The 14,885-nt window shown below is 34.1% G+C and overlaps 2 protein-coding genes and 1 non-coding gene across 3 annotated transcripts; 2 read left to right on the top strand and 1 right to left on the bottom strand.

The window, feature by feature from the left end:
- Positions 1-3,295: 3,295 nt before the first annotated feature.
- TRNAV-AAC lies at positions 3,296-3,369 on the top strand. The gene has a single exon. It is a non-coding gene; the product is annotated as a tRNA-Val (tRNA).
- A 1,234-nt stretch (positions 3,370-4,603) lies between these two features.
- On the top strand, positions 4,604-7,512 carry LOC120162353 (protein BOLA4, chloroplastic/mitochondrial-like). The gene is made up of 3 exons (XM_039172513.1): positions 4,604-4,945; positions 6,619-6,686; positions 7,154-7,512. Exons 1-3 carry the CDS (start codon positions 4,649-4,651, stop codon positions 7,305-7,307), a joined length of 519 nt encoding a protein of 172 aa, XP_039028444.1. The 5' UTR covers positions 4,604-4,648; the 3' UTR covers positions 7,308-7,512.
- Positions 7,513-10,720: 3,208 nt separating this feature from the next.
- Positions 10,721-13,061, bottom strand: LOC120162351 (rust resistance kinase Lr10-like). Its single transcript, XM_039172511.1, has 4 exons — positions 12,336-13,061; positions 12,146-12,249; positions 12,037-12,066; positions 10,721-11,947 (listed from the first exon to the last, which is right to left on the bottom strand). The coding sequence occupies exons 1-4, from the start codon at positions 13,013-13,015 to the stop codon at positions 10,818-10,820; spliced, it is 1,944 nt and encodes a 647-aa protein (XP_039028442.1). The 5' UTR covers positions 13,016-13,061; the 3' UTR covers positions 10,721-10,817.
- Between the last annotated feature and the right edge of the window lie 1,824 nt (positions 13,062-14,885).

Raw genomic sequence — 14,885 nt, 5'->3', positions numbered from 1 at the left:
TTTTCAAACCCTCAGGGTCATTCATAAGACCTCTGGGCAGAATGTTTTCAACATTTCCATATTACTCAAAATAAGCTAAATGAAAAAAATTATTGTCTTTTTCGTCTTTGCTCTATTCTTGTTAACACAAAAATGAGCAAAGAGGGGCAGCTGTAAACACTAATTTTTTTACTATTATTATTATATTATTATATATTATTATATTAAATAAATATATATATATATATATATATATATATATATATATATATATATATATATATATATATAATATATATATATATATACAAAGGCCAAGATCGGGGCCTGATCACGAGCTAGCCAACAATAACCCTAAAACACAACTAGGGTTTCTTTCATCATCAGCCAGCCGTCCCAACCAATGGTCCAACATCCCAGCCGCCGCCTCCAAGCTTCCAGAACATCCACGCGGCGCCACCTCTACATCCAGATGATGCCGACGCCTTGCTTCCACGACTCTGCCTCAAAGAATCCTCCAGGAGTGCCACGAAGCCACCCACGTTGAACTCTATGGTGAGTCACCACCATAGCTATGGTGACTCACCACCATAGCTATGGTGACTCACCAGAAGTCCCCACTGGAACCGGTCTGAAGAACGTACCTCCATGGCTATAAAAGCCACCACACCTGCAAGAAAGAGGAAGATGGCAGAGAACGAAAAAAAAACCAGACAAAGAAACAGAAAAAAAAAGAGAAGAACCACCAATAACAGATATCAACAAGAACAACGAACCCACAGCAGCCAATATAACGGAAAGAGAAGAAAAGAAGAGAGAACTTACTCCGTCATTAGAGGCTTTCGAAACGTCGCCGGAAACCTTCGAACTTCGAAGGTAAAATCCTAGATCTAGGAAATACTATGGGGTTGTAGGGGAAAAGGATACCAAATTTGACTTTAGGGTTAAAAGAGCTTTGATTTGGTATGGTTTTGTAAGTTCCGGCCACCACTCACGGTGGCCGGCGGTCGTGGTCGGCGCCGGAGCACGGCTGCCGGCCGATGTCTCTTCATCTCCGTTTTAGAGAGATGTAGAGAGAATTCATCTCTCTCAGTTAGAGAGAGAGATGAAAAAAAGAAAAATGAAATCATGGCCCTAAGGGGCTTAAATAGGTATAAATACCCTCATCAAAACGACGCCGTTTTGGTGAGGGTATCTGTGTAATTTCACATATGAGTAAACCCCATCCGCAGTCCATCATCTTTGTAACTTTACATTTTAGTCACTAAATCAATTTATAATCCTTTTAATTCGGTCCTTTAATTTTAGATTTATTTATTTTAGTCCTTTCTATTAAATAATATATTTAGGATAAATACGTATTTAGTCCTTTAGTTTTAATAAATAATATTTTAATCCTGAGAATTTATTTTAATCTAATATTCAAATTTTTATAATTTTATTTAGTCACCAAATTAATAAATAAGGAAAATAGCATGTGATCCCTATAATTTAAATAATTAATTATGAATTGGGTATTTAATTTTATTAGATTATAATTTAGTCCATAGTTTTTTTCATTTATTTTACAAGCTTTATTATTTTTATACCATGTTTTAATTGTATTTTAAACATTATTAATCATATGTTACCTTTATATATTTATGTTCATATATTTAATTATCATTGCTATTATTATTATTCTTTATTAATTATGTCAATATATAGTCTTATAAATATATAATATTTATTTCTTTATCTATTTTCCTATTTAAAATTATTTATAAATTACTTTAAGAAAAATAATCATATTTTGATATTTATTTATTTTTAATATCAAAAAAAAGTTGTCTTAAGGTACCTAGAAGCTCTTTTCTGATATTTTTGAATAAATAAATATCTTACTATATTTAAAATAAAATGTTTTTGATATTTTTTTTAAATATTAAAGAAAAGAGCTGTCTTAAAGCACCTAGAGTCATTTTCTGATATTTTTTAATATTTTTTTATATAATTTTGAAATAATAGGATTATAAATTAAATATATTTTGAATTTTTTAATTTTTAATAATAGAGACAATTTATAATTAAAAAGTACCAATTTTGGGCGTTGTAGGGGTGCTAATCCTTCCCTAAACGTAATTGACCACGAATCCCTTTTTATTATTAAAAGAACGAATTTTGGTTATAAACGCAGATCAGTTATTTTTAATTGGTGTTTTTCTTAAAACTCTTTTAAAAAAAATTAATTTTTAGGTATTCGACCTACCTGACCCAAAAGGCCGATGGCGACTCCCAAATTATTTTCAAAACTATTTATTTACATCAATTTCCCGCCAAGTATAATATTTCATGCCCGGACGAAATCCGGTTACGACAATAGACAAATTTGACAGTTATCACTATTATAGACTTGACATCAACAGTCTTACAATCAATGAATTTATCTTTTTTTATCTTTTGAAAACTTCATCTATTCATTTGTTCTCTTACGACATCTTTCTCTCTTATATTAAAAACATCGACTAACGATCATTTTCTCTTTGACTATAATTCTTCACTCAAATAAAAAAAATGAATTATTTATGGCCAACTAAATAAATTTATTCTCATCAACAAAAATTAATGTTTATAAAAGAAGCATGTTGAAACTCCCAAACTGAATTAACCATATATACAAAAGTTTGGACAAGAGGACAAGATGTTGGGACATTTGGTCCAAACAAAAGATTGTGTGCATCAACAACCACGCCTATGCTTGCCTCTCAAACTAACATTATTTCATTTTTCTTGGTGGCATATTCTTGAATTACTCATGGCAGCTGCTTCCCCCATGGCCAGCCACCTAAAGTCAAGCTTCACTTCTCCAACTCCAAGGACCTTGCTCTCTCCCACGGGTCTCTCCACTTCTCCACTTAGAATCTTGCCTTCTAGTTCCAGGAGCCAATCTTCCTTCACCATCAAAGCCGTCCAATCCGAGTACGTTCAAAGCTTTACAAAATTTCAATTATATTATGTTTTTCTCTTATTGTTAGACACAGTGATGGATCCACATATATATATTGGAGTGGATATTATTAGACACAGCTATGGGCGACGATATTGATGAAATTAGAGTAAAAAAAGAGATGCGAGTGACGATACAATTCCAAATTTAACATTTTGTTAGTGTTCCAAAGAGAGGAATGGGGTTTCTATTTCATGTGTCATCCATTCAATTGCCATTTCCCATCTGTCCCCATTCCCTCGTTCGGATCTTGTTCTTTTTCTTCCCTTTGAAGGAATTTCGCTAATATTTAATCTGATTATATTTTAATGTAAAGCTGTCGGCCAAGAAGGTGTCGTGGTGTAGTTGGTTATCACGTCAGTCTAACACACTGAAGGTCTCCGGTTCGAGTCCGGGCGACGCCATTGTTTTTTTGGTTTCCTGGTCTGGTTATCCTAGAACGTCGAAACACGCTATGAGAAATCACGGAACCGAAACTTTCATATTTCATGAATTAAAATTGAAGAACGGAAACCAAACATTAATATTTTGGAATATAATTGTTAGTCCATGAGTTTCCTAAATATTAATGAAGTAAACTCTCTCTCTCTCTCTCTCTCTCTCTCTCTCTCTTTCTCATTAACGTAAACTCCTTCAGATAAGCATTCTGTAATGCCTGATCATGCATTTGGCTCTGATGTTTTATTTTGTATCATGGCTTTTGGAGTTGTTCAATGTGTACCCACCATTGCCTAGCACAAACTTCTTTAATGCCGAATTGCTAACCACACTGACTTGTCTGAACTGAATCCTGCTTCCCATGTAAGTCGTAATCCATCAAAACTTGCAGCCCAAAGCTCCGGTTGGGTGACTCAACATGTTCCAGTCTTCCTGCTGAATCCAATTACAACTCAGCTGATGCTCTCAACCACTGTTCGTTTTGACCGCTCCATCCCTGTTTCATTTAACCCAACTTGCGTATCCATCTGATCTGTTTAAGCACCCTGCGATTCTTTTTCTTTCCTCTATTATCACTCTTTTTAATGTTAATACTTCTCCTTACACTTTGGTCTATAACATTATCTTTCCACAATAATCGACATTACTAAAAAGGCCTTAACTCCCATGCTTCCATAACCATCAGGGAATAAATCCAAGAAGAAAATTTTGCTATTTGTATATTATAGTGATGAATCAAGGGGAGCAATCGAGTGATGGTCGTCCTCTAAAAAATTTCAACTTTTTATGGATAATATGTCTTTACTCGTTAAAATTTTATAATGTTGTTCCCTAACAGAAAATCTTGACATGCCCCTATTAATATTATAATTACACTTACATGAATCTTTTCAAGTAACCAACTAGAGAATTACTTAGGTGATTTTAATAATTTGAAGAATTATATGCTGAAAAATTAAGTATTGAATAATCAATTATAAATATATTTTTTTACATATTTTTATTTAAAAAAAATATAATTAATGAACTTATCAAATATTCTTCATGATGAAAGAATAAATTTTTCTTAAGAATTTGTAGATTCAAACGGTTAATGCGCGCATTGTCAATTAACTCAGCTTCTCACATCCCTAGGCCCAGCCCATGAAAGCCTTAAGCAGCAGTACCACTCATTTTTCTCTCCATAGCATGAGCCGTAAATCATCCCCGAACGAGAAAAAACCAGCTTCACTCTGTGCTCCTCCAATGGCCAAGGCTATTTTAACAACTCGTCCTTACATCTTCTCATCAGCTAAAACCAATTTTTTCCTTAACTATTTCCCACTCCTTTCCAACTCCAGAAAATACACGTTCTTGGCAATCAAAGACCATCTGAACTCAAGCTTGTTTTCATCTTCCAGCATTAATAAACCAGTCAACAATGGTGTTGTTTCAGAAACCAGGTCTGGAATTTTGGGTCACCGCAGGTTTTCCATAAAGGCCACTCATTTTAATGATCCCGACTCTTTTGACTCCCCTCTCATGCAATCTATGGAGAAAAAGGTAATGCCTTTTTTTTCCTCTTTCCTTTCTCTGTTGGATTTTATTCAGAGTTCGAATTTTTCTCCCTATGGGGTTGATATTTAGTTGTTTCTGCTTAGTCTGGGAAATGACATATATTGCTTTTTCAGAGTTACTCGAATTTCTGGTTTTACTAATTATTTGAATTTCTCTTAATGCCTATAGCTGGGGATGTCTAAGAAAGTCAACCTAATAAAAAGCTAAAGAAAGAGCTAACGAAAATATTAATTTCGTTACTTGAAATTAATATTTTTGATAAAAAATAATATTTTAATATTAACATTGCCGGTAGTACATTTATCTTATTCGGCTGTGGTACAGTAGAACTACCCTAATAGCTTGAATAATTTACCTTAGGCTCTTGGGTTCAATTTGTTGTCAAGTTGATCAATTAATAGTTATATAAAACTATATCCATGGGTGATTGAAAGGTCTTATTTAAAAGGGAAAAAGGGGACTGTTATGAAGTATGAAAATAAATAAGAAGCTTTTTAAAATTAGTTTGGTCTCTTTAAGTTATCAAATGCAAATGAAGACAGAGAACAAGATTCATGGTATTGGATTTCTATGCTTTGAGAATCTTTATTTAAGGTTGAAAGAGTTTAATCTTCATCAGAGGTGGTGTATGTAAAGCTTGTTGGAAAGGAAGGAAATATTATTAGTTGCTGATTGATCATTGTCTAAGGCTCCACCACCCTTGTTACGGTGAGGGTGCCTCCAACCGGACTCTCATATGGAGCATAAGGCAAATTTCGTATAAACATTATTACTATAGAAACTTTATTTCCTTGTTGATCCTTGTAGGAAATAAAAGCATTCGTAATTCAAAACAAAAAGGTATTATGACTATGTATTGCCCCTTTCCATCTGCAGTCAAAACTATTCATTACATGCACTTGTACCTATGACTTAAGAAAATTCTAAAGCAAGCTTCAGTCAAGCCCTCATCATGCTTTCGAAGAATTGCATTCTCGTGGTTAGGACCTTTCAACAAAAAAAAATCAGCAAATGGGAAAAAGTTGCTTTCATCATTTTTTAAACTTGGAGTATCAAAGGAAAAGTCCCTGTTCATTTTAAGAAATATTGTCCGATTATTTAATTACAGTAATAGCATCTGAAATATTTTTAAATTGTTATATTATCTACAATTAACTGTTCAAAAGTCCTATTGTTCCCTTGACCTCAAATAGCATAACTGTTTGATAACAAGTCCTTTTTCAATATATCTCAGAATTGGATGGTCACCCCTTATGAAACAGTCAATACAGGGACACTGGTGGCATTCTTCCAATGAGTCTTTAGAATAATCACTATTAGTTTTTCATGTGTTGAAGTTACCTATTAGTTTTTTATAAGGCTTTGTATTGGATCAAGATGTCCGGGGTGAAAGCAAATCGTAGCATGGCTGAAGTATAAAAATAAGACTAGTTTTGTTAGAAAGGAAAATTTTCCCTGCAATAGATGATGCTTTAATGCTGTCCAAAATTATCTAGTCAAGTGTTGAAGGAGCTTGTATCAATATCAAACGTGAATTCAATTTTTCTCTGCAATAAATGATCATTTAGCTGTTGATCGATGCTTGTTATTAGAGAGAGTATAATTCATTTATACTGTCTTTGATCTTATTCAAGTTAATGATTAATTTGCTTCCACAGATCAAGGAACATTTAAATGCAGAATCAGTTACTGTAAAAGATGCATCTGGAGATGGCCGACATGTTTGGTAAGATGTTTTCACTGGTTGAATTGGTTGATTTGCCTAAACAACTTACTAAGAGCTGCAGTGGCTTCTTGTTTCATTTTCAATACTTTTTTTGGAACTTCTTGAATGTTACGGTGAATCCACATGACTAGTTGACATTCATATCGGTCTGCAGCAATGCCTATGATTCCTTTGCATTTTCTGTGTGGAAATTGCATACATGCAAAGTGCATTTTCTTGATATGAGGTTTTGTGTCTGTTACATGGACTCAAATGTGAGTGCCAGATTACTGGCATGTGTTTGTCATAATATGTTCTTTAATGTTTTTTCCTATGTACTTAGAGAATCATCCCGTACTCATGTCCAAGTATGCATAGTTGTGAGCACTTAAATGAAGAGTCGGAGCAATGTATGATTTGTTGATTCTAGCATGCTTTTCTTCATAGTTTACAGGATTTCTAAACGGTATTTATCTCGGATATTGCAGCATCAATGTAGTCTCTTCAGCATTCGAAGGACAATCGGCTGTGAATAGGCAGAGGATGGTTTACAAAGCCATATGGGAGGAGCTGCAAAACACAGTGCATGCAGTAGACCAGATGACTACTCGAACCCCCAACAAAGCAGCAAGTCAGAAGTGATAAAAAGCTTTTGCCAATATTTCCAACCCTAAAACCGAACTCCTAATAAGTCTCCTTTTATTCCCTGCTTTACGAAAAGGGTCTTCATGCTACTAGCAGTTTGTATTCTTCCTCTCCTTTGTACTCCATTTACCTTGACAATCAAAACTTGCTGTAGACCTGCAAAGCATAAGACTAGAAAAATGAAAGACCCGAATTTACTTCATTTTGGCTTTTATAAGCACAATGGCTTCCAAACTCTGATTGTTCACATTGTTTTTTATTAGAGCTGTTCATGGTTTGTATATTAAATGTTTGAGCTCGAGTTCGACCCATTTTATAAAATGGTATTTTTTTTTATCCGAGATCAGACTTGGTACTTTTTGTCTAAGCTTTTTGGTATTTGCTGGCTACATGACTAATGGATCGTGCCCTCCTTAAACAAGGTGGTTGCAGGACCCTCTGCGAGTCTAGACAAAATTTCAAAGTTAAGACAGCAACACAAGATATCTCGAGAACACAATACTTTTTGGTTACGAGTAACACTAATCTAATAATCAAGAGATCCTCCAACACACTTCGTCGCCTTCATCATCTCTACTACTATTTTTGTTAGGATATTCAATCCTTGCAGTAAGAAAACAAGTCACCAGCTCCCCCCAAGCCTCCTACAAACCTATTACGGTTCCTTGTCAAGCCATTGCAACACGTCAAGGCCCTTTCTCTTCCCCCACGTGAAAGAAATGTCCCTGTTTATACCCTGTATATAGGCTCAAAGCCCTTAATCGTCATTTCCAGTCATTCCCTTGCCCATCAAACCACAGCTCCGGAATGGATAATGGCTAGTTTGGTGAAGCACCAACAAATCCAAGACAAGTTGTTCGAGGAAATCAAAAGGGTTGTCTCAGATGGAGCAGTAGAGGTTAGGGATGAAGATTTGGGTAAGATGGCATGTCTTAGAACTGTTATCTCATAAAGTTATTAGAATCAAACTCGAGCTCTAATATGAATCAGAAATTAAAACAATATCTTTTTGTCTATATATCACATGCTTAGTTGACGTAACTTAAAATTTAGTACTTATTTTTGCAATTTTTTTGTACTACGAAAATGAAGGTATAAGAACAAAATCTTTTATATTATTTTTTTCTTAAATCGTTTGCATTAAGTGATTAACATTTTTTTCTCAAGAACAAAATTTTAATCATCCATAAGATCATGTTTTACATTCTTCAAATATACCGAGTAAACTTATTATTTTATAAATATGTTTTTATCTCAACAAGATTTACAAAATGTAGGCAAATTCTTCAAAAGGTTTTATACATACAAAACTTAAGAAACTCCTAACGTTTATGTCAACGTAGGTATAAATTACTATCTTTAGCTCATTCAAGCAAACCTAATAAGTTTTCCAAGGTATAAGAAGAAATTTACATGTAAGGCTTCAACCTTTTCCTTTGATTTTTTATCACAAAAGTATATCTGTATATATTCAATATTTCTTTATAAATTAATACGTTAGTACATTTTTGGTGTTCCAAACTTCCAATCTTGGGGCCTATCCATGCTTGCATTAATTTTAGTTCCAAAAAAAGGTTAAATGCCCCTTATTCCTAACCTACTAGCTAATTTGGGTTGGTATTCCATCACACCACTGTTTAATTGAACATTCACAGTGATATGATGGGGTTTTAATGCATGCTTGATCATCGTCTCTCCATACTAAAAATAAGGGTAAACTACATATTTAATTATCCATCTATTCTCGTGGTTCTGTTTTGGTCACCCAACTAATTTTTTTTCTTCAAAATCATATTTAACGTTAAGTTTTGATCATTTATCGTTAAAAAAATTAACGGCGTCACCATAAGATAATATCACGTCACTATTGAAAAATATATAAAAAATTACCACGACAATGTTTTTGTTTGTTTTTTAACAATAGGGGACTAAAATGTAATGTTTCGTATGGTTTTGAGAAAAAAATAGTTGGATGACTAAAATGAAACCGTAAGAATAAGAAGGCGACTAAATATGTACTTTACCCTAAATATTAAAATAAAATTTGTATTTGCAATATTTCAGATCCAAAATATGAAAACAAGAAATTTGAACACTACCATGTAATTAAAAAGAAGAATGAACTCATGATGGTGTGTTTTGTTCCCAAAGACATGAAAATTACTAACTTATTTAGCTTACCAAAGAAAAAGAGAGAGAATAAAACACTGAAACAGATCATATTTCAAGGTTGAGAAAGCTTAACCATGTTTTCCCTGCAGGCACGTGCATTGTCAATAACTATAAAGATTCTATACTATTAAAAAAAGTTACTTTGAGTCAATCCGGACTATTAAAAAAAGAGCTTAACCATGTTTAGCAAATCATACGGGCTAGACCGTTAGACCATATTTAGCTGAAGCTGAAGCCCCCGAACCGTCGCCATTGGTGTGGCGATTGTGTCTCCTCGATGGACCAGAAGGAGGAATGGGAGCACCCTTGGTGAGAAGACTGAAGGAATATGCTTTGTTCAAGTTCATCACTTTATTCTGATTCTTATTATCTTCTTTCTGTTTGTTTCTGAGGCTTAAATCATGGACTCTGTACAAAGCTCCATTGCTTGAAGGAACAGAAGAAAAACAAAATTGGATAAAATAATCTGACTGGTAGCCATCAAAATGAAGGGGAAACCAAAAGAGATTACTATTGAATTGGTGTGGGGGTTTGCAGGTTGTTGGATTTTGCATAATGGAAATGCTGTGAGAGAGGCTGACTAAGATTGATTCTCTTGTATTGATTAACAAAAAGGTTTAAAATATATACTCTATTGATTCTCTTATATACTAAATGATAACATCCACACTATTAATTCTCCTATGTAGTAGATGGTAACATTCATGTTCTATCGACTCCACACATATTTTATTTGGTTTTTGATTGTTACAAGTTCTGGGGAAATTTGTCATGGTGGCTTAGCAGATCAATAGGATAGTTAAGGGCTTATTAGCCCTCACATAAATTTTTAAGTCAGTCATTTATTCTACATTTTTATATCTATTTTGTTGCATTATTATGTTTATGTTACTGATTCCGATATAAATCTCTCTTTTCTTTGATATATGTAAAATTAAATTAAAATCAATGTTTTATGTGTAGAATTGAATCAAAAACAAAATTCGATTTGTATAATTAAACCAAATTAAAGTTCATGCATCGCATTATATATTTGACTAAAATTCATATGTAATTTTGACATTTATCTCAAATATTTATAGTTCAATGATTTTTTTTTCTCCAAATCTTAGTGTGACTTGGACTGATCTAAATCCAAAAAGAAAATTTGAAAATAAAATAATTTCAGCCTTGAAAATTTCGAATAGGAAATGATCTAAATTTAAAATAATTCGAATATATAAACAATATGATTCTAACCTGCCTTAAGCTACCTAGGTGTGCACACTAACAAGTAATGGAAATACTTGAAAGATAGGTAGTATACTCCTAGTGATTTTCTTAAGTTCACTAGTTTTACACCACATTGTTGCTACTTGTATTTGCAACATGAATTGACGTAGTAGACTCATCAATTGTACTTTTAGAACCATGACTTTCACTGGATGTTTCAAGCAGGAACTGGAAAGGCCTAGGAGGCATTCCAACGGGCTCGACATCGGTTTCGAGCATCTCCAACACTTTACTCATCGGAGGTCGCTCATCGGGTTTTAATTGTATACACCTAAACGCTGTTACCACCATCTTCTTTGCCAATATCTTTTCATCATACGTTGCATACCCCAACTCGACATCAGCTCCTCGATCAAATTGGTCATAAATCCACGACGGGAAGTATTCTCGACTTGATTGTTCAGCAAACGTATTCAAATTCTTTCTCATTCCTATGATTTCCAATAACAACATCCCGAAACTATAAACATCGGCCTTATAAGATACGCCTCCGATGTTTCGATAAACTAATTCAGGAGCAATATATCCGATCGTACCTCGAGCTGCGGTGCGAGACACGATATTATCTTCTACCGAATATAATTTTGCTAGACCGAAATCCGAAACCTTCGGAATAAAAGTCTCGTCGAGTAGAATATTGTGTGGCTTGATATCGAAATGTAGAATTTGCATATCGCATCCTCGATGCAAGTAATCAATCCCTCGAGCCACTCCCAACACAATATCAAACTTCTTCTGCCAACTCAAAGTGACCTTATTTTCTTTTGCAAAAATGATCTTGTCGAGAGATCCATTCGGCATGAAATCGTATACAAGAGCTTGTCTCGATCCTTCCACACAAAACCCTATAATCTTTGCCACATTAACATGATGAATTCTTCCGATAGTTGCAACTTCATTAATGAAATCCTGCCCATTTGCTTTTGAACCCAACAATTTTATTGCTACAATAAGACCGCTACGAAGCCTCCCTTTAAACACCATGCCAAAACCTCCTTCACCTAGTTTATCTCTAAAGTCTCTTGTCATTTTCTTTATTTCACGGTAAGAATATCGGATCGGCATGAAACTTTGGTTGCGAAGGAACTCTTCGATGGCATCGTCGGCGGATAAATGTCGTCTCCGCCATCGGTATGTAACAAGTGCAGTCAAGCAAAATATCCCGAGCAAAGTTCTTGGTATGAAGATTCCTCCTTCTCAAGAGAAGTATTGTAGAACATTAGTATTTAGGGACGAAAGCATTATTGCTCATAAAGACAAGTATTATTTGAGCTAAACTCACCTGTTATTTGAAGACAGAGAATATATGTACCTGTAGGAATAAGTAAAATACAATTATTGCAACAAAAGGGGGGTGAAAGTGCAAAATGAATGAACTTTAGAAAGCTTACTGTCCGGTGGATCCATATTATTATAGGAAATATGGGGGCCTTTGAAAAGAAAATAGACAAAGCTGTCCACATAATTTCTCAAGGCATATGCCAAACCTGCCAATCTGGAACACTCAACTCATCAATATAAGACCAAATTATCAATGCAATAATGTATACATATAAAATGGAAGTGTTGGAAAATTCTTACATGTCGTGAAATGAAAGCTTGTAACATGTGTTATTGTAGTCTTTCCATGACATCTCAACGCCCATTAATAGCCTTTCGTAGATGTCCGATGTAGACAGGCCTCTGATACTTCGATACATGATCGGAACCTGAGCTATGACCGTGCAGGATTGATCAAAATCAGGCGGTTTTGTTTCTTCATCTAAAAAATAAAAGTATGAACCAGTTGGATTGGTGCTGCAACGAGCTCGCGAGGCCTTGACGTAACCAGCAGATTTAATCGGCATCGTGCAGTTCACAAGAAACATGGTGCTGAATTCACCAACAAAACCTCCAGGTCGATACGAGGTCGCCCCACACTCGGAAAACCGAACAGATACAGAGCTGAGAGGAAGGGAGCAATCATCGTCAAGACTCTTGTCGACGACTCGTATCGTTAAATTTCGATAGAAGATGTCTTGGACATTGAATTTTCCGCTTTCCAACTCTAGAGTGGTGAGGTTATTGTTGTGGCACACGAGTTCAAGCCTTTTGTCACCGCACCTGCTAGGCTGGCCTTTTAATCGAAAAGGGTATCCGATGGAAACGTTCCCACATGAAATAGAGCCGCAATCGTTTCTTTGTCGGGCAATACAAGGTCGAGGGAGTAGAAATAAAGAAATGGCGGCCATTAGGCCTAACAAGAGGTCTGGTTTTGGCATACTAAGAGTGATTCCGAGGAAGACGATTGATGAGAACAGATATTGTAGGTTAACAAGTTTAGTATTTTATTGACTCTTCTATGTTATCATGTGGTGTTAAATGAAAGCAGGTCTTTTGTTGAACAGTCGAAGTCTCTATTATCCTGCGATATTAAATGAAAGCAAGTCTTAGTTGAATAGTTGAAGTTAGCCAAGTGAAAAAGTTTAAAACTTTTTAGGGTAAACTACCCAAATCATCACTTTTTTATTTTTCTTTTATTTTAATCACTCAACTCCCGAAAAATATATTTTGGTCTCTAAAGTTATTGATTAATTGCAAATTGTTAAGAATTATGGAAGATAATATTGGAAAGCAATTGATCGTAAATCAAAAGGAAAAAGAGAAAAATACATATATTTACGTGGAAAACTCTTGACGAAAAAAAGCACATACAGAAGAGAAAATTTCACTATGATCAACAATAATATTACAATAGGACTGTGAAAAGCATAATCTGCATCTTATAATCTCTATAAAAGTCTAGATATATGTGTGTGTACGAACACTAAACCCTAAATATATGTAGGTATTGGCCTGAGAGACTCTTCATCCATCACGTCTCTATTTTTCCTCCTAATTTTAATCCTTCACTAAACAGGTCAGACCATGAATTATATAATCCAAACAATATAAAATTCTGGTCACAATCTCTAACGCACTTTGACATGAATTCTAAAATTACAAGGATCTGAGGTAAAAATAATCTAAATAAAACATATTCTTACCTCTTCTACAAAACCCCTTACGAGTATTAATCAACAACGAATATCGATTAAATCCAAACATGAATTTAAAGAGTTTCACAACAGAGTTTAATCTAACAAATTTATGCTTTAAGGTATTTTTAAAAATATAATCAGAAATTTATGCTTTAAGGTATATTTAAAAATATAATCAGAAAGTTTAATCTAACAAATTTGTGCTTTAAGGTATTTTTAAAAAGTTTCACAACAGAGTTTTAATAAAAAAATCGATGGTGTTAACAAATTGGACTGAGAGATAACACTATAGAAATGAATAAAAAATCAAATTGTTCAGAATTAAAATAGAGGGGCTAAATTACGAATTTTTGCATGATAGAATCTAAAATTACATTTTCCTAGGGGTGTGCAAATCCGGGTACCTGGAACTTCCGGGTCGACGATTTCTCGGCCCGTGTCCCGACCTAGATGTTACAAGTACCCGGTAATCGGGTACCCGATACCCGGTTTTTAATTTTTTATTTTCAAATTATTAATTTAAAAAAATATATACACAAATTTAAATGTTCGAAACTTCGAATTACATACTCTAATATCCGAACATAAAATTTAAAAGTTCGAAATACAAAATATAATAATCCATAATATAAATAATTCATTATATTTTATATAATTATATATAAAAATTAAAAAATAAAATAAAAACTAAACGGGTACCCGGGAAAACTAGATTTTGTGCCGGGAAATGTCGGGCCGTGTACCCGACCAGGCCGGATAATTTTTTTTAGAGAATTACCCGATTTTTTTAGATCCGGATCGGCGGGTCGACGGGTCAGGTCAACCGGGTCGGGTAATTTTGCACACTCCTACATTTTCCTCCCCGGAAAAGAAAATCCAGAGTGACCTCGAGTACTTTGCCAAAAAAAATTTATGAAATAATCTTAGAACATCCTTATTTTAAAAAATAAAAAATAATTAAATTATAATTAAGTAATTACAAATTTCGGACTCGAACTCATTTTTTATTCGAGTCCGAAATACTTTGTAGCAGTTGAATTTGTCAAGGAAAAGGATAATATCATTAAACTGAGAGAGGTAGACGTTTGTCTTATAAAAAATCTGTTATGAG

The sequence above is a fragment of the Hibiscus syriacus genome, unplaced genomic scaffold (assembly GCF_006381635.1).
Source record: "Hibiscus syriacus cultivar Baekdansim isolate YM2019G1 unplaced genomic scaffold, ASM638163v2 tig00111402_pilon, whole genome shotgun sequence".
NCBI classification, from domain to species: Eukaryota; Viridiplantae; Streptophyta; class Magnoliopsida; order Malvales; family Malvaceae; genus Hibiscus; species Hibiscus syriacus.
This window is presented reverse-complemented; position numbering and strand designations above follow the sequence as displayed.